Source organism: Phodopus roborovskii, unplaced genomic scaffold (genome assembly GCF_943737965.1).
Source record: "Phodopus roborovskii unplaced genomic scaffold, PHOROB, whole genome shotgun sequence".
Lineage (NCBI taxonomy): Eukaryota > Metazoa > Chordata > Mammalia > Rodentia > Cricetidae > Phodopus > Phodopus roborovskii.
Genome location: NW_026126416.1, coordinates 31,727,593 through 31,746,807, shown reverse-complemented (window position 1 = coordinate 31,746,807; position 19,215 = coordinate 31,727,593). Strand labels below are relative to the sequence as shown.

Genomic DNA, 19,215 nt, shown 5'->3' with positions numbered 1-19,215 from the left:
AACATTTTTAGCTTGAATATCTTTAGCCATCTGGACATAAATTATCTGGCAGGAGACATTAAATGTATATGTGAAAAAATTGCGTGTGAAAAGTCTAAGTTTTTAAATTATGTTCAAAATAGGGTCTGCTATGGTTTGAATGTTATGTCTTCCTCCATATTCATGGTGTGTTATTTTTTAAGATGTTGTTTTCTGAGACGGTTATGTAGACCAGGCAGGCCTTGGAATCATAGAGCTCAGCTTGCCTGAGCTTCCCAGGTCCCAGGATTAAAGGTGTGACACCAAGTGCAGCTAAGTTTTTTGTTTTGTTTTTGCATGTATTCCTGTGCATTATACATGCCTGATGCACAGAGAAGCCAGAAGAGGGTGTTGGATCCCCTGGGACTGGAGTTAGACTGTTGTGAGCTGACGTGTGGGTGCTGGGAATTGACCTGTATCCTCTGAAAGAGCTCTTAAGCACTGAGTCATCTTTCTAGTGCGTGCGTGCGTGCGTGCGTGCGTGCGTGCGTGCGTGCGTGCGTGCGTGTGTGTGTGTGTGTGTGCGCGTGCGTCAGCCACACTGCATAAAATCCTGGGTTTGATGACCTTGGGCTGGATAGTGGCTCAGCTGTTGAGCTCTTGCACTCATAGTTACCTGTAACTCCAGTTCTAGGGAACCCAGTGCCGCCTTCTGGCCTCTTCATGTACCAGACATTCATGTATACATAAGATAAAATAACAAGTTGTTTTTTTTTTTTAAGACAGGGTCTCTATGTAGTCTTCTGATGTCTAGAACTTGGCTATGTTATCAGGCTGGCCTAGAACTCACAGTGAGCCACCTGCTTCTATTTCCCAAGAGCTTGGATTAAAGGCATGCACCACCATACCTGGTTGTAAAACAAATCTTCAATAAATAAAAAAAGATGATGCTCATGGTCAGGAATGGTGGCTCACACCTTTAATTTCAACACTTGGGAGGCAGCCTGATGTACTTATTGAGTTCCAGCCCAGCCAGGGTTGCATAGTGAGAAGTGAGAGCCTGTCTCCCAAAAAAAAAAAAAAAAAAAAAAAAGCCACAACAATAGAATTGCTGGTCAGAACTGAAGTATATTTTTATGATCTTATGTATATGGATGTATTGCCTGCATGTATTGTCTTTAGTGACATAATTCTATGTGTATGGGTGTTTTGCCTGCATGTATGTCTTAGTGACAAGCACCTTTACCCACTGAGCCATCTCACTGTTCCATACTTTGTATTTTTACATTTTTTTTTGAAAATAATTTTCTCCCTTCTCTTTCCTCCCTCCAACCTTTCCTGCCCCCCTCAAATTCATGACTGCTATATTTTTAATTGTTGTTACATGTATATGCATATATCTTCCTAAATATAATTTGCTCAGTTCTAGATGACCACTTGATATTAAATAATCCATACTTTTATATTAAAATTTTACTTTTGTTTTACATGTATGGGTGTCTTGCCTGCACGTATGTATGTGCATCAGGCGCAATTCTGATGTCCTCTGAGGTTGAAAGAGGGCAACATTCCTTGGCATTAGAGTTACAGTTGGTTGTGTGTGTGGCTTCATGTAGGTGCTGGGTCTCAAACTCAGGTTCTCTGCAAGAGCGGCAAATGATTTTATTTGCTGAGCAAATTCTCCAGCTGTTTTTTTTTTTTTTTTTTTTTTTTTTTTTTTTTTGAGGTCTTGTGTTGCTTGGACAAGCCTTAAATCCCCACCCTCACCATCCCTGGCTCAAGTGGTCCCCCTATCTCAACCTCCTGAGTAGCTATGATCACAGGTGCATGCCGAAGCAGGGTTTTTGTTGCCTCTGTTAAGAAGAAACTAGTTTGATAGTTGCCCAAAGCTGCACATGTGAAATTAATGTGACTGGGTATCGTTAAACTGAAGATGAAAAAACAAAGGATTCCAGTATCAAGTTTTGATTCTGGGCCTGTGAGATGCTCAGAGGGTAAAGATGTTTGATGATTGCCCGATGACTTGAGTTCAACCTCAGAATTCATTGGGAAAGGAGAGAAATAACTCTGGCAAGGTGTCCTCTGACTTACACTTGTGTGTCATGGCCTCTATATGAGCATATTGTACACACATACACGTATTTTAGAAAGGTTACTGGTTCTGCTTGTTCTGTTGTCTGGGAGAGTGAGCAGAGTTAGACTAAGGATTCAATATAATTCCTGTATAAATACTTTAATGATATAAAGACATAGTAATCATTACTGCTTTTCACTGGTTTTGTCTTTTGCTTCATCCCCAACTTTCTTCCAGACCAGGCAATGTGAAGATGAAGTATATGTTTTTTATCCCCATAGTCAGCCTGTTAGCTGTCTTTACTTCTCACCCACCAATCCAGCCCACCTACTGTCACTGAGCTATGATGGCACATTGCGATGTGGGGATTTCTCCAGCGCTGTTTTTGAAGAGGTAAATGTTCACGTGTTTACAAGCTTACGTCAGGTGATGTTCTGGATCATTTATTAGATGCTACACTTGATTCCTGTATCAGTCATGTTGAGAAGTCTGCGGTACACCGTAGAGGCTAAGCTCAAGCCTCAGATGATCTGTTTTCAGTTGTATGACTTCTGTAAATTACTTAACATCTGTGCTTCCATTTCTTTAGCTAAGAAATGGGATAGTCGTTACAGAGTTGTCATGAAAATGAAATTGAATTAGTGTGAGTAAACTAATTATGTTTTGGTTTTTGTGATAGGGTCTCACTAGAAGTCCAGGCTGGCTTTGGACTGCTTGGTGATCTTCCTGCTTCTGCCTCCAGAATATCTGGGCCCAAGCCACCATATACTCTTGTTATATAATTGTTTTATTTGTGGGGGGAAAAAAAACCTTCTGAATAAAAGTACTATTCTGTTTCTAGGCTTGAGCTTTGTGCATATTCATTTTGGAAAAAATACTACAATATATTTTTGTTTATGGACATTCATTACATCATGTATACTACAAACGTTTGGTCTATACCACAGTGCATGAACTACATAAAATAGGATAGGATTTTCTATAGTCTTCTAGCTAAGACTTAGCTTGCTTTTTGTGTATGTGTGCTAGAGATTGAATCCAGAGCTAAGGGGCATGCTAGATCAGAGTTCTACTGTTGAGCCAAACCCTGTGTTTAAAAAAGTCTCATACATTAGCTGACCTGAAACTCCTTATGTGGCCAAGAATAACCTTGAACTTCTGATTCTCTTTCTTCGATATCCCAAATGCTGTCATTATGTTGGCATGCACCATAATGCCTGTTTTTTTTCCCCTTGTTTTATTTTTATTTGATATAAAATAGTCTTTGAAAAACAAACCAAAACCCCTCTGTTCATGATGGCATGCACTTACAATCTCAGTGCCAGAGAGGCAGAGCCTAGGCACATAGATCCCTGGCCCTCAGTGTCCAGCCAGCCCAACCTTCTTAGTTGAGCTCCAGGCAAATGAGCGACTGACTATGAGGAATGACCTCTGCTTCCAAAAAATGCACGTACACACGGTAGATGCAAACACACCAGTTTAAAAAGGGTTTAAAAAGCATTCTGATAATAGCTACCATAGTACAGAGTGACTGCTGCTTCAGGTTATTTTTTCCACTGAATTCTTAAATTATCTTTTTTATAAGCTGGGGGAGGGGTCTTTTCTCTTTGTTGGTTTTTTTTCTTCTTTTAATTAAAGAATGAAAATAGTTAAGTTCAGATTTGTGTTTTGAGGAAGAGCCTTGTCATGTAACATAGGTTGACCTGGACTGGTGGTTTTCCGTCAAAGCCTTCAAGTACTAGGATGACAGTCTCATACTTCTAGGCCCAGCTCGCCATCACAAACATGACTGTAGCAAACAACTTACCGTTTAGTGAAATCAGAATTAAAACAAAAATTATTATTTTTTCTTTTTCTTTTTGTTTGTAACTCTGGCTGTCCTGGAACTCACTCTGTAGATCAAGCTGGCCAAACTCACAGAGGTCCACCTCTTCTGCCTCCCAAGAAGTGTGAGCTATTACATACAGCTTTGAAAAGGAAACATTTTGACCTGTGCTAGAGAAGTGGCTCAGTTGTTTGAGTGCCTGCTTAGCAGGCCTTGTGTCAGTCCTCAGCAACACACAGATTGGTGTGCTGGCACAGGCTTGTAATCTTAGCACCTGGGAAGAGGCAGGAGGATCAGAAATTCAAAGTCCTCCTCAGCTATATATCTTGAGTTTGAGTCCAGCCTGGGCTACTGAGGTACCATGTTTCCAAAAACAAAACATAAATTTAATCGGTTTCTTAATAGTTATAATTGAACATCCAGTCTTATATCTTAGACTTCACTTGGATGCAAAACTACTTCTGTTAAGATGTAATTTTAGGCTGGGCAGTGGTGGCGCACATCTTTAAACCCAGCACTTGAGAGGCAGAGGCAAGAGAATCTCCTGAGTTCAAGGCCAGCCAGGGGATATATAGAGAAACCCTAATGTAAAAAAAAGAAAAAAGAAAAGAAAGAAAAAAAAAAAAAAAATATATATATATATATATATATATATATATATATATATAATTTTAGTTAGCTAGAATTCAGAGCCAGTTCTTTTTCTGGTAAGTCTCCCAGAATAGATTTGGATCTGAGGGTTTTTCAGGTTTGGGGTGTAGCTCTGATGTGGATTCATGGACCATTTGATTCAGGCAAGCCTCCACAGTGTTTTCATTTGCTTTCTATTTCCTGTGTGGATGATAGAAGGGTAAATGACATCATTTGATAAAGCATTCCATACCTCTTTTACTAGGGATATAAGCATTGGTTTTCTCTAAAAGAATGTTTTTATGTAATCTCTGCACTTGGTAAGAGAATGCAGGAGGATCATTAGTTCAAGGCCAGCCTTGGCTACATGTAGAGGTGTGAGGACAACTTTGGGGAGGCCGTCTTTGCCGCCCCACTTTTGAGCAGAGTCTCTGCTTGTGCTGACGTGCTGACATGCTAGGATGCCTGCTGAGCCTCTCCTTTTCTCCACCTCCTGCCGTGGTAGGGTGCTGGGAGTCCAGATGTGCTGCACCTCTTCCATCTTGTTCTGGGGGGTCCCAGGGATTGAACTCGGATTGCCAGCTTGTGTGGTTAGCATTCTGACTCACTGGGCCACCTCCCCAGCCTAGGGGTTATAACCTAATTGTTGATTCTCCCCTAGGTGTACCGAAACGAAGGAAGCAGCCCTTCCTCCTTTGACTTCTTGGCAGAAGATGCTTCCACTTTGCTAGTGGGACACTGGGATGGACATTTGTCACTGGTAGATAGACGAACACCTGGAACTTCCTATGAGAAACTTTTTAATTCATCTTTGGGAAAAATAAGAACTGTTCATGTCCATCCAGTATCCAGGCAGTATTTTATCAGTGCAGGATTAAGGTATGCCTGTCTTCTTCGTCTTTGTTGTCGTCGTCTTTTTTTTTTTTTTTTTTTTTTTTTTTTTGTGAGATGAGCTCCCAGCTTGCCATCCAAGGCTGGTTTGAAATTGTGTTGGTCCTCCTACTTCACCTTCCCAAGGGCTGGGATTATAGATTTTTGTTTCTGAGCTAGGCTTGAGTTATGTTCTCAGATGTTAGGATTTAATCCGTTTAATGTCAGAAGTACATGATTTAGTTTAGTTTCTTAGACATTTGATCCTTCCTTCCTCTTCCCTCCCTCCCTCCCTTCTTTCCTCTCTCCTACCCATCCACCCACCTACCTACAGGCTCTCACCCTGTAGTCCTGGCTGGCCTGGAACTCAGAGATCTACCTGCCTCAGCCTTCTAAGTGCTGGGATTAAAGGTGTGGGCCACCATACTTAGCACACATTTTGACTTATGTGCCACACACAAGCCTAGTAATTTTCCTCTTCACAGTGCTAGAAATGTTAAAAGTTAACTACTTTTTAAATAGGAATTCTTTTGGTTTAATAAATGGAGAAACTGTTCAAAGAAGCATACATGTGTCTCTTTGACCCTGTATGTATTTGCTTCTACTTTTTTGAAACTTAAAAAATTGTAATAAACAGAACTTGTGTATGACCTATAACTTGACTTACGTTATTTTGTTTCTTGGAGATTTTTTTTTTTTTTTTTTGGAGACGGTCTAACTATGGTAGCTCTGACTGTGCTAGAACTCACTCCGTAGACTAGGCTGGCCTCAAATTCACAAAGATCCACCTTCCACCTGCCTCTGCCTCCTGAGTGTGAGGATAAAGGCATGTGCCACCATTGCCCAGTACTTAGAGATATTGAAAACCTTGTAGAAACTAGTCTCTGTGCCTGAGGTACATGGATCTTCTGTATCTTGGAATTTTTCTAGTATTTTATGTATTTTCCTGTCAGTCACTGTCTGTAAATTATAGATTAAAGGGGTTTGTCTTAAATGTTCTTAATGTAGTAGATGTCTGAGTGTGTTTAGTCCTACTCTGTGGGCTTCACTGTGGGCTGTACTGATAATTTCTCTTCCTGTCCCAGGGATGTTCACATTTATGATGTGAGGTGCCTGAATTCCAGGAGAAGCCAGCCTTTGATCTCCTTGGCTGAACACTCGAAGAGCATTGCTTCTGCATATTTTTCACCTGTCACTGGTAACAGAGTGGTGACCACATGTGCTGACTGTAAGCTGAGGTAAACTAAGGCTACAGAACCATGTTTTTAGGGAATCTGTAGAGACTGCAGCTATGGTGTTCGTAAACTGAAGTTGTGTTACTGCTGTTGCTATGGAATCACTCATGCTATTGCATTATAGTCCCTCCTTCTCTCCCTCTCCTTTTCCTCCTCTTTCCTTTTTTAACTCCTTTCTCTCCCCCTCCTGCTCCCCGAGCCTCTGTGTCCCATCACTTACCCCTCCCTCTCCCAGGTTTCAGTGTGTATTCCAAGCTGACCTTGAATTTGCCATCCTCCTGCTTTGGCCTCCTGACTACTGGGATTACAGGTGTGTTCCACCATGCCAGGAGAAGCTCACTCTCTGGGGAAAGTGGGCTCTATCTTAAAAGTGTGTTAAATGGAAATTGCAGAGCTCCAGACTTCAGGCATCTAGAAAACAGCAAAAAATCATGCTTCTGCATAAGCTAATAGGTGTGGTTTTAGGGTTTTAGTTTTGGTACTTTTCTATAGCTACTTCCCCAAAATTGATTTAAACAGAAAAAAATGTCAAGTCAAAGAAACATGAAAAGGCTTTTGTAGTCCTAGTTTCTTGGCAGATTGAGACAGCACAGATGGGCAACATAGTGAGACCCTCATCTCTAGAGAAAAGATGTGAAGACCATTAATGCAACTACAGGGAGAATGATTCTGTTCTCATTGAGAATGCTTGATTCTGTTTCAAATTTGCAATCTCTTCAAGACTTGGAATTCATCTTTTAGCAAGTATCTATTGAACGTGTCCCATGGGTCAGGCTCCAGAAGGTAAACACATGATCTGCAAGGCCCAGTTAGTATCTGACGAAGTTTGTGAGCATTACCAGATGATCTGAGGTTTACCATGGCGGCCCATGTCCCTCTTCTACCCACATAGTTGCCTTTGTCTCGACACCTTTTTATCCATTTACACTCTAGAGTTTATGCTTACTGCATTAAGCTCTAGTAATTGAGCTTTCAGTAATCAAACTGTAATAGCTGTAGTGCCAAGAGATTGCTCTGGATCAGTTGGGCACAGAAGGCGAGGTATGACACTAAGGCTGGCTTCCTTCTATCATGGTACCCAGCAGAGGATTCTGTGTTCCTTCACTTTCCTGCTGGCCATTCAATCTCTTCAGCAGTTTGGAAATGACACATCAGGCTGTCAACTAAAGAAGCAGAGGAAGATTGCCTTTTTAAAAATTTTATTTATTTTTATTTTATATGTATTTGTATTTTGCCTGAATGTATGTCTGTGTGAAGGAGGTGGGTCCCCTAGAACTGGAGTTACAGACAGTTGTGAGCTGCCATGTGGGTGCTGGGAATTGAACCCATGTCCTTTGGAAGAGTAGTCAGTGCTTTTAACCACTGAGCCATCTCTCCAGCCCCAGAAGATTGCTTTTTATGCATGTTTGTACGCCTAGAGTATTGTGAGTTTTCATACCACAACCCTTATGTGTATGTGAATCTGAATATAGTTTTAGCTGCCGGATTGTCACTTTAGAATGTACATGCCAAGCTGGTGTGGTGGTGCCTACCCGTAATTCCAGCATTCAGGAGGCCAAATAGACAGATTGACAGTTCTAGTCATACATAGTGAGATACTGTCATAAAGAAAATTTATTTTTTGGAGTAATAGTGTTTAAAGTATGTCTAGATTAAGCTTATAGTATGGACTGAATTTTATAATAGTCCATGTACTTACTGTTAAAGATGGCATCTGGGGTTAGAATCTGATCCCACATAAAGTAACAGTTATGTTTCCCACTTGAACCAACAGGTATCTTAAATACACTGAAAAACAGGAGAATCTAATAAGACTGTGTAACTGTTTTCATCCTTTATTTGCAGAGTCTTTGACAGCAGCTCTATATCATCAGAAATTCCTCTCCTCACAACCATCAGGTAAGCTCCCTGTACCAAATACCCTACCTAGATCCTGGGCTGCTATGAGCATCAGCGGTACATAGAAGGCCATGTTAGACACATGACTGTCAAGGAGAGCCTGTAGTTCTGGTTTCGTATTGTGTTGTGTAAGCATCCTCGCTTTCCAGCCCTGTCTAGAGGACAGCCTTGTTTCCAGACCTCAGTGGCTCAGTTGGCATGTCCTCTCTGCAGGTCCCTTTTGGTCAAAGCTGAGGTCTTTATTGTGACTTGAGTTACTCAGTACCGTATTCATGAAGCCTGGGAGTACTTGATGGGGCTACATGTTTGTTCTGGGCTTAGGTGGCTTCTGTGTGTATCTACCTTGTGTTTGATTGTCCCAACCCTTTCTTAGGACGTGTGCTGACTTAATGTCTAACTCTTCTATATGCCATGCCTTCTCTAGAGAGTGTTTGAAATTGGTGTGTGCTGGGCTTTGTTAGTGTCAGTTTTCAGAGGCTCTGTTTATTTAAGCATATTTTGTTTCCTTTTTCATTGGCTTTGCCCATTTCATTTTTCAGATGTTATGTTTCAGTTTATCAGTGTCTTTGTTTTTGTTTGTGTTTTTGAGACAGGGTTTTAATGCTTAATCCTAACTGTTCTAGAACTCTCTGAGGAGACAAGGCTGGCTTCTGAACTCAGACAGCCTCTGTCCCTGCCTCTCAAGTGCTAGGATTAAAGGTGTGTGCCTCATTACCAATCCTTATTTAATTTATTAACAAATAAAAATGTATATGTTGTGTACAATGTTTTGAAATATGTATACATTATAGAATGGCTAAATTAAGCTATTTAGCAGGTATTGCCTCATATTTCTCCCCCTCCCCCAGAACATTTAAAATCTCTTTTACTGACTTTAAATTAATGTTGGTTTGGAGGGTAAAAGTGCTTGCTGAGCAAGCATGATGAACATAGAGTTCTACTCTGAAACCTATGGTGGATGTTAGGTAGCTCATGACTTCCTGTAACTCCAGCTGGCCTTTGAGGGTACTACACACACAAAAAATACCCTTACACTAACATATACACACAAATAAAAATAAAAGTTGGGGGAAAAACCCACTTCTAGCTTAGATCTTTTGGTTCTTTCCCACTGACGGAAAATTTGAATTCTTTAACCAACATCTCCCCAGCCCCTCTCCTACCAGCCTCTGTTAACTGTCCTTTGACTTCAGTTTTAAATTTGACACCAAAGTGAGATCATATCCTATGTGTCTTTCTGTATCTTGCTTATTTCAAGTAACAGGTTTGTTTATGTTGTCACAAATGACAGGATTTCTTTTGTTAAGACTGAATAGTTTTCCTCTGTGTGTGTCTGTGTTCTGCAGTTGTCTGTTTATTGTTGACATTTATCTAGCCTTGGCTGGCTTGGAACTCCTTAAACTCACAAAGATCTGCCTGCTTCTGCTTCCAGAGTGCTAGGATTAAAGGTGTGAGCCAGAAGTAAAACCACCCTCTAATGTTTGGTAAAGGTGTTAAAAACATGCACAGGGGTTGGGGGAAGCCATTTGTTCTCAACAGATGATGATGGTAAACTGTTTTTCTGCCCACTGAAGAATGGAATTAGATCTTTATTTCTCACGGAGAAAAATTCAAAATAAATCAAAGACTTGAGAACTGGAAACACTGAACTAGTGGAGGAAAACACTTCAAGAGACAGACAGGAACTTTGTGAGTAGGACTACAGTAGTACCCACTAAAGCCCCAAGAATTACTATTGTGATTTCATGAAAGTAAAAAAACATCCTTATAGCAAAGTAAACTATTGGCAGAACAAGACAACCTGTAAAATTAGAGAAAACTCCTTGTCAGGAAGGGTTAATCTAGAATATAAAAAATAAAGGACTGTAAAATTGAACACGCAAATAAAACAAGCCTGCCAGTCAATAAATGGGCTAATGAATGAACAGTTTACAAAATGGCCAATAAATACTTTAAAATAGACTCAGCAGTTAAGATTGCTGCTTGCTGTGTAAGCATGAGGACCCAAACTCAAATCCTAACACCCGTGTTTTAAAAAGAGCCAGGTGTGGACACCCATGTGTCTTTCACCCTAGCACTGTGTTGGTGGAGGCAGGTAGACTGGGGCTCAGTAAGACCACATGTTTATCTTTGGAGACCTGTCTCCAGGTAACTTGTCAGGTTTTTTTTTGGACTTGGTATATTATAGTGTTTCTTCTTTACCAGGTGATTTTAATTTCCACCGTTCATTGCCAACTTACATGAGAACTTAGGGCTATGGTGAGTTCAGAGGCACTGGGGGCTAGTGTCATGAGCTAGTGACCTTTTGCCAAAATAGAGAACTGTGAAAAATCATTTTTCTAAAAATGCACAAAAAAGTGGTTTTCCTGACCAGTTATTTCAAATTAGCTGAAATTTTTCCATGATTTCTTTACATAGTGATTCTTGAGTGTAATGTTCAAAATAAAGACATAAAACATTATTATTATTTTCGTGTTTTGGTTTTCCAAGGCAGGGTTTTGCTTTGTATTGCTTTGGAGGCTGCCCTGGAACTCACTCTGTAGACCAGGCTAGCCTACACCTCACAGAGATCCACAGCCTCTGCCTCCCCGGTGCTGGGATTAAAAGTGTGTGCCACCAATGCCCGGCTTCTTTTTTTTCTGTGTAAAAGCTCTTGTTGTCCTGGAAGCTCTGGAACTCTCTTTGTAGACCAGGCTGGCCTAGAACTCATAGATATTGGCCTACCTCTGCCTCCTGAGTACTGAGATTAAAGGCATACATTACTGTTATCCAGAAAAACATCTTTTTTTTAAAAAAATTATAAGCGGGTATAATTTGCTCATTTTTAAATCTGGGAGTTCCTTTTTTTTTTTTCTGCCCAGTTTTTTAGAGTGCTGTATAAATTTTAAAATTTACATTCTACTATTTATTTATTTTATTTATTTTGCTTGTTTCTTGAGACAGGGTTTCTCTGTGTAGCCTTGGCTGTCCTGGAACTCACTCTGTAGACCAGGTTGGCCTTGAACTCAGAGATCAGCCTGCCTCTGCCTCCTGAGTGCTGGGATTAAAGGAGTGTGCCACTACCAATGAGCCAGGACTCTTCTTAATTTTGTTTTTGGGTTGGGTATTGTGAATGTATTGTAACAATTAACTTTTTGTAGGTTACACTGCTTATATAATGGTTCTTCTTGCTCTTGGCTAACTGCTGAAGAAAATGTAAAAATTACTGGTCCAGAGAGGCACAATTATAACCAATTCCAAGATGGCAGACTCTATCCTGTTCAGAGAGAAGAAGGATTAGGGTGATATCTTGTTTGTACTCTTAACAAATAAAGCTTGCCTGAAGATCAGAGGGTGGAGCTAGCCACTGGTTAACCATAGAGGCCTAGGATATCTGACAGACATTTCTCAGTCAGTAGAGTTTAGGACTTTTAATCCCAGGGTTGTAGGTTTGTGCCCCACATTGAGTACTAAATATAAATGGAGGTTTCTCAGTCCCACCCAGTCCTTCAGCCTTTTCAAATAATCACTCAAGAGGCTTAATATTAATTATAATTGTTTGGCCATTGTTTTGGCTCAGGCTTCTTACTAGCTAGTTCTTACAACTTAAATTAACTCATTTCTATTAATCTATGTATTGCCATGTGGCTATGGCATTCCCTCATTTTCTACATGTCTTGTTTCCTTGGCAGCTGGCTGACATCTCTCAGACACTGTCCTTCTGTATCTCTGCTTGGATTTTCTGACTGAGTATTCTTCCTGGCTATTGGTCAAATGAGCTTCTTTATTAATCAATGGTAATAAAACATTCACAGCCTGCAGAGGGACATTCCACATCAAAGGATAAAACCAAAATGGCTATTCATTATAAAAACACATTTCCCAAAGACTGTTGTTAGCCTCTCTCTCTCTCTCTTTCTCCTCTCTCTCTCCTCTCTTTCCCCTCTCTCCCCTCTCTCCTCTCTCTCTCTCTGAGACCGGGTTTTTCTGTGCTACAGCTCTGGTTGTCCTGGAACTCACTTTGTGACCAGGCTAGCTTTGAACTGACAGAGATCCACCTGCCTTTGCTTCCCAAGTTCTGGGATTAAAGTTATGTACCACCACTGCCTGACTCTTTTCAGTCTTAATTTTTAGAATTGTGTGTGTGTGTGTGTGTGTGTGTGTGTGCGCGTGCTGTGTTTCTGAGGCTGAGGTTTGTAGTATAGCCCAGGCTGGCTTCTAACTTATGTAGCTGGGACCAATTTTTTCCCTCTTCTTTAAAATAAAAGGTTTACTTTTATTTTAAATTTTATATATGTGTATCTGTCTGTGGATAGCTGTGGATGTCTGTGTTGGATCCTTTGGAATTGGGATTATAGGCTGTTGTGTCTGTCTGTCTGTGGATGTGTGCGTATGAATTTGTTGCATAGCTCTGAGGTGACATGTGGCTTTGTGGTGACAGCTTGCAGCTGAGGTTCTTTAGGTCCTCACATCTCAGTGAAAGCAGAAGCACTTTTCTGAAAGGACAGGGTTCTCCCTGTTTAGTTAGAAACCATAAGGTTTAAACTCAGGGGCCACTTCTAGGTAGGCCTACAGGATCCACAGCTGCCTACAGCAGTAACACCAGCTTGGAGACCAAGTATGAAAAGCACGGGACCATATAACATCCAGATGTCACCAGTGGCAGTGACACACCGCCACGGAGAAGTAGACATTCATCCTGACATGAGACCCTGGTTTCCTGAATTCCCAGGAGTTCTCTTCCTGTTACACATTCAGACAGTAAGTCCTTTCAGTCTGCAGGATTTTTGTTTTGTTGTTTTGTTTTGTTTTTTCCTTTAAGTGATGGGGGGGTCTTGCTGTTTGCCCAAGCTAGCCCAAACTCGTGGATGAACGTGATCTTCCTCTCAACAGCTGAGACCACTGCCTGGATTAAATATGTCAGATTTTCATGTTTGTTGATTTTTGTATCCTATGTCTTAAAAATTGTGTGTGTGAACAGGCCTGTACTGCGTGGAAGCCTGAGCTCAACCCTAGGCAGTATCCTGTAGGAGCTGGATGCTTTCATTTTTGAGCCAGGGTTTCTCAGTGGCATCTGAGGCTCACAGTTTTGGCTAGGCCGGCCGGCCAGTGATGCCTGTCTCCGTCTCCTCAGCACTGGGATTACAGGTGTAATGATGTTACTGTGACCAGCTTTTTATGTAGATTCTTGGGATTGAACTTTGCTTCTTAAGCTTGTGTGGTAAGAATTTTGTCAGCTGACCGGCTTCCCAGTCCCTGTATCTTGTAACTCTGCTTGAAATTGTTCAAGTAGGTTTTTAAATGTGTGGAATCTTTTATCATATTTTGTTTTTATGAATGTGATCATGCCATCTTCAGACACAGTCCCCCTCCATCTAAATGACCAGGCTTTGATAGCTGATACCATGTTAGTGGTGAGGGGGCTTCCTTACCTTATTCTTGATCCCAAAGGGCAAGCTTTCGGTCTTCACTGTGTCTGATGTCTTGCATTGTGGGCTTCTCATATGTGGCCTTCACTGTGTTGTGATTGTCTCCCCCTGCTCCCGGTTTGTTGAGTGAGTGCATTATGAATTCATTTTCAGCATCAATTGTGACAGCCATGTGCCTGTCCTTCACTTTGTTAACTTGGTGTGTTATAGTTTGTTTCCTACTTGACCATGGTGTACAATGTTTTACTATGCTGTTGAATTTGGTTTGTTGTCTCTTGACCCGATGTTAGCCTGGAACTTGTATCTGAGGATGACTTTGAAATCTCAACCTTCCTGCTTTCACCTTCCCAATTCTTGATTACAAGAGTGTTTGAACCATACCTAGCTTATGAGGTGCAGGGGGTTGGGCTCAGGGCTTTGTGTATGATAGATACACATCTCCAGGTTGAGGAGTTTTGTGTCAGGGTTCATTAAGAAAGCTGGGTATGGAGGTGCACACGGGTCATGCCTGTACTTGAAGGGTAAGGCAGGAGGATTGCCACAGGTTGGGGGTGAGACTGAGCTACATAGTAATTTCTGGGCTAAAAAGGGAAAACTAATACTATGGAAACTTATTTTCAGGTCTCTCCCCCCATACCTCTTTTCTCTCTGTGTGAGTACATGTGTGTGTGTGAATCCCCTTAACTAGTAACGAATAAATGTATAGTTTTTAATTCTTTAGAGTTACTTTTTGCAAATTGTGTTCCTAGGAATTCCTCTATTTCTTGTAGGTTATTCAGTTTGTTGGTATTTAATTGTTCACAGTATGTTCTTGAGATTCTTTTTCTTATGTATGTATGTCTAGAACAGTGAGCAGGAAAGGTACAGGGCTGTGGATGCAGCGCAGTCGGTAGAGCACTTGCCTAACAAGCTTGAAATCCTGGGTTTGATTCCCAGTACTGCATAAAGGAGGTGGGGTGTGGCAGAGGCAGAGGGATCAAAAGTTTAAGACCATTCTATGATACTTAAGGAGTTCAAGGTCAAACTGGGCTTCCTAAGACCCTGGTTTTAAAAAAGAGGGGAAAAAATGGCAAGTTATCTTCCATTTAAAAATTAAGACTTATTTCTGTGTATGAGTCTTTTGCCTGTGTGGGCACCAAGTGTGCCTCGTGCCTGCTGAGGTCAGAGGAGAGGGGCATTGGGTCCTTTGGAATTGGAGTTATGGATGGTGGTAAGCTATCATACGGGTGCTCTTGACTACTGAGCCATCTCTCCAGCCCCAGACAAGGTACCATGTCTATAGTCCCTGGGTCACTACCCTCTGAGCACAGGCTGAAGGCTGAAAGGTGAAGCAGGTACCAATGATCATTTCTACACTGGGATTTGGTTTTGACCTTCTGTTCTGTGCTACCTTGAATTATTTAACATTTCAAAGTAAACACTGTTTTGTTTTTCCCTACTAGGCATAACACTATCACTGGGAGATGGCTAACGAGGTTCCAAGCTGTGTGGGACCCAAAACAAGAAGATTGCTTCATAGTTGGCAGTATGGCCCACCCACGGCGGGTGGAAATCTTCCATGAGACAGGAAAGACTGTGTATTCTCTTTTGGGAGAATGTCTTGTATCTGTGTGTTCCCTCAGTGTTATGCATCCTACCCGATATGTTCTGGCTGGAGGTAATTCCAGTGGGAGGTTACATGTTTTTATGCGTCAAGACAGCTTCTGAGCCATAGGGTAGGTTCAACAATTTGCTCAAATTGTTGTGTGGCAAAGGAACCTCGTGGTTCTCTCGGTTTAGTGCCTCTGTTTGGTAATGTGTTATATTTAGTAACCGCAACATTGCTTTCTGATTGAGACTGTGCAGAATGTCATATTAGCATGGGAGGAACTTGAAGGCCATTGCTAGAGGGGGTGGGAGGGACCAGGAACAGAATCTGAGATGCTTTCAGGACCTTGTGTAGCTCAGGCTGGCCTCAGACTCTCTGTAGCCAAGAATGACCTGGAACTCTGGAGCTTCTTGCCTCCACCTCCTCAGTGCTAAGATTACAGGCTTGCACCACTCCACTCAGCATCTTCAACACTTTTAATTAGGCTATATTTTGAGAAATTCTGTCAAATTATAAAGCTTTGAATGGTCAGTATTAACTTTTCTGTAATATAATGAGACCATTTTTGATGCAATGGTGATTTGTAGATCTGCAATTTCTTTTATAGTTTGGGGTAGATACTTATTTCTCACACTGGAATAGGTCCTAAAAGATCATCTAAGTGTAATTATGAAATATGATTAGACCTCAGGGACTGTCACATGTTAGGCAAGTATCCACTATTGACCCATACCCTAGCTTTAAAACTTAGTTGTTCTGCTTTGTTGTTGTGTTGGGGACTGTGTTTTGCTCTGCACCTCAGGCTTGCCTTGAGTTTTAAGTTCTCCTGCCTCACTTTCCCAAGTGCTAGGACTATTGGTGTGTACTACCATGCCCAGTCAGAACTTAGCTTTGTAAGCTAAGAGCCTTTTTGGGGGTCTTTGGGTCAGTTACATGAAATCCCACAATTTTCTTTGGGAACCTTGGTTTCTGTGACTAGGGCCATGTCTGCAAGCCTGCAGTGCTATCTGCCTTCTGGGCAGCTGCAGAAATGCGCTGGGGACTGCAGTGTTTGAACTTGCACCATTATCCTATATTCTAGCGTATAACTGTGTACAGCTCACTGTGGCAGCTTTTCACATGGAATTTGTAACCCCAGCACTTGAGGTAGAAGCAGGAGAATCAGATGTTCCAGGCCAACCTGGCTCTCCTTCCCTTGACCCAGAATTAGTAAAGCACAGAAAGCACAATTGGGATATTTTTATTTTTTAATAGAATATTTAAAAATAAAACTTAGTTTCGTATGGTATATGTTTATGTATATTCTGCTAAATCAGTGGCTTGGTGTCACAGTGTAACATGTATCCAACTTTTTCTATGTTACTTGCCAAAGTGACTACTGAAAGACTTATAGTTTAGGTAGTATGTTTGGATTGCAAGAGGGAATACTCTTATAATTATGTGTCATAGAAATAAAGTATAAATTGTCCTTGAAGAGTAATTTTTTTGAGTAATCTTTATAATTAAAAATCTAGGGGCTAGAGATGGCTCAGCAATTAAGAGCACCTGTTGCTCTTCCAAATGACCCAGGTTTGATCCCCAGCACCCACATGGTCACAACCAATTGTAACTCCAGTTCTAAGGGATCCAGTGCTTTCATCTGGCATCTGGGTACTGCATACAGGATATAGACATACAGGCAAGCAGAACATTTCACACAAGATAATAAAGGTTAATAAAAGAATCTTAAGAGTCAAGTGTGGTGTGTGTGGCTTTTACTTCACCACTTGAGAGGCAGATCTGAGTTCAAGGGCAGCCAGTGAGTTCCAGGCTAGCCAGTGAGACCCCATCTCAAAAAACCCCATTAAAACTAAGGTTGGAAGCTTAGTTTATTAATTAGCATGGATATTCATAATGATAATTCTGTTTCATAGCTGATAAAAGTAAATACAATCAAAAAGGTCTTTATTATATGTGTGTGTTGCCCTAGGAGGTCAGAAAAGGGTGTCAAATCCCTTGGAATTGAAGTTCTAGCCAGGTGTGAGCCACCACGTGGATTTTGGGATCTGAACCTGGGTCCCCTGCAAGTGCTGAGCCATCAATCTCTCCATGTAGTGTTAACTTTTGATAAAGTGTGACAGGTTACAAAAAAAAAAAAAAAAAAAAAACATTCTTTTACGGTATTTAAATATTTATTTAAGTTTAAAAATAATCTTCATGGCACCAATGATTTTATGCTAACTACATACTGCATATGTAGAAAAAGGTACATTGCTTTGAAGGAAAATGTAACGTTAAGAGATTTTGGCACACGAAAGATTAACAACTATTGTTAAATGAAACTAAGAATTCACATTTGTAGGTAGTTTACCCTCTACTGCTTACAGGTGCAGCCCGATGCTCAGGAGGTATCACCTCTGATCGACGGTGCATGCAAGTCTGCTTTTCTACAGTAAGATCAACTAATTCTGAGAGGAAATAAGAGACATAGAACACAGCAAAACAAGACTGAAAACCAGAACTTTTTTAATGATGAGAAAATACTGAAAAGACACTAGTCACCAGTAACTGGGGGTTGCTGTTGAACCATTGAAAACTATTTGGGAACCAAATTGAAGGAGGCCTTTTCTGTCCTTATTTTCTGGGATAAGCCTTGGAAAATAAGAACCTGAAGGTTCCGGGTCAGATGTTGGAAATGGCAAGGACCATTGCACTGTTGGGACTCTAGACACAAGAAACACACCAGGCAGTGGCAGGCTGCCTCCTTCTCAGCTATGAAGGGTCAGAGGCGAGGCTGCCACTCACTGCATAGACTCTGTGTTCTACAAACTGAGGTAGGAGCACTACACTAGAAGGCATTCTGCTGTGTTGCATAAGAATAGAAATCCCGATACACCAGCCCTGTTTACCAATAGCGTTTGCATCTCTGGGGAACTTTTCATATGAGTCCTGTGCTAAGTAAACCTTTGCTATGCAGTTGACAAGTGGCAGTGGCTCATTGCTTTGAAGTGATCTCTAGTCTTTACTAAGATCCCCTCAGTTTGTCTTGTCATGTGGTAAGTATGTTTTAGGTTTTACCTAAATTGTTGCTGGTATGGAAATGATCAGATAAGCCTTCGTTCCTTCTTAAGAGTCACCGCTGTTCAGAGTGGCAGTGCTTGATCTTGGTATCAGATGCAACATCACTGCTGATTGGTGGAGTATCCAGCAAAGCCTCCATGCAGGCATGATTCCAGGTCTTCCATGAGACAGGAATCGAAGCTGGCCTTCTTGCTAATGTGTGATAGTTGTGATAGTTGTGTTGTGTAGGTCAGGGTCTGCATCTTATGGCTATGGGCCAGTTTCAGCATATTGCAGTTTTAGGGTTGTGTTGTTTTGGGAAGTGGGAGGCCAGTGGTCTGGGACAGGGTTTCAATGAATCCCAGACTGGCCTTGAACTTCTGATCCTCCTATCTTCACTTGCATGCTGGGACCACAGGTATTTGCCATCACACCTGGTTTTACATAGTGTTAGTGATGGAATCAGGGCCTTATGAATGCTAGGTAAATACCTACTGAGCTACTTCCTCAGCCCTCCGTCTTTTTTAAAATAACGTTTTCTTGGAACAAGCCATGTTCCTTTATGCATACATTGTCAGAGGTGTGCTAAGGTAGCAGGGTATGGTTCACAAACCAAAAGTTTATTAAAAGAAGTTTGCTGACCTTTGTCTAGATAAGGATGGTATATTTCTTCAAAATTACATAAATGC

At 41.2% G+C, this 19,215-nt stretch overlaps 1 protein-coding gene across 2 annotated transcripts in view; it reads left to right on the top strand.

Annotated features, from left to right (window-relative positions):
* Positions 1-16,930, top strand: part of Wdr76 (WD repeat domain 76) — a 36,710-nt gene extending 19,780 nt beyond the window's left edge. For both annotated transcript variants that reach the window (XM_051183563.1, XM_051183564.1), the window contains exons 9-13: positions 2,270-2,425; positions 5,149-5,366; positions 6,443-6,595; positions 8,438-8,491; positions 15,342-16,930. In XM_051183563.1, the coding sequence (XP_051039520.1) occupies positions 2,270-2,425; positions 5,149-5,366; positions 6,443-6,595; positions 8,438-8,491; positions 15,342-15,606 (846 nt within the window). In that variant the 3' untranslated portion in view covers positions 15,607-16,930. The remainder of the gene's footprint in view (positions 1-2,269; positions 2,426-5,148; positions 5,367-6,442; positions 6,596-8,437; positions 8,492-15,341) is intronic.
* The last annotated feature ends 2,285 nt before the right edge of the window (positions 16,931-19,215 follow it).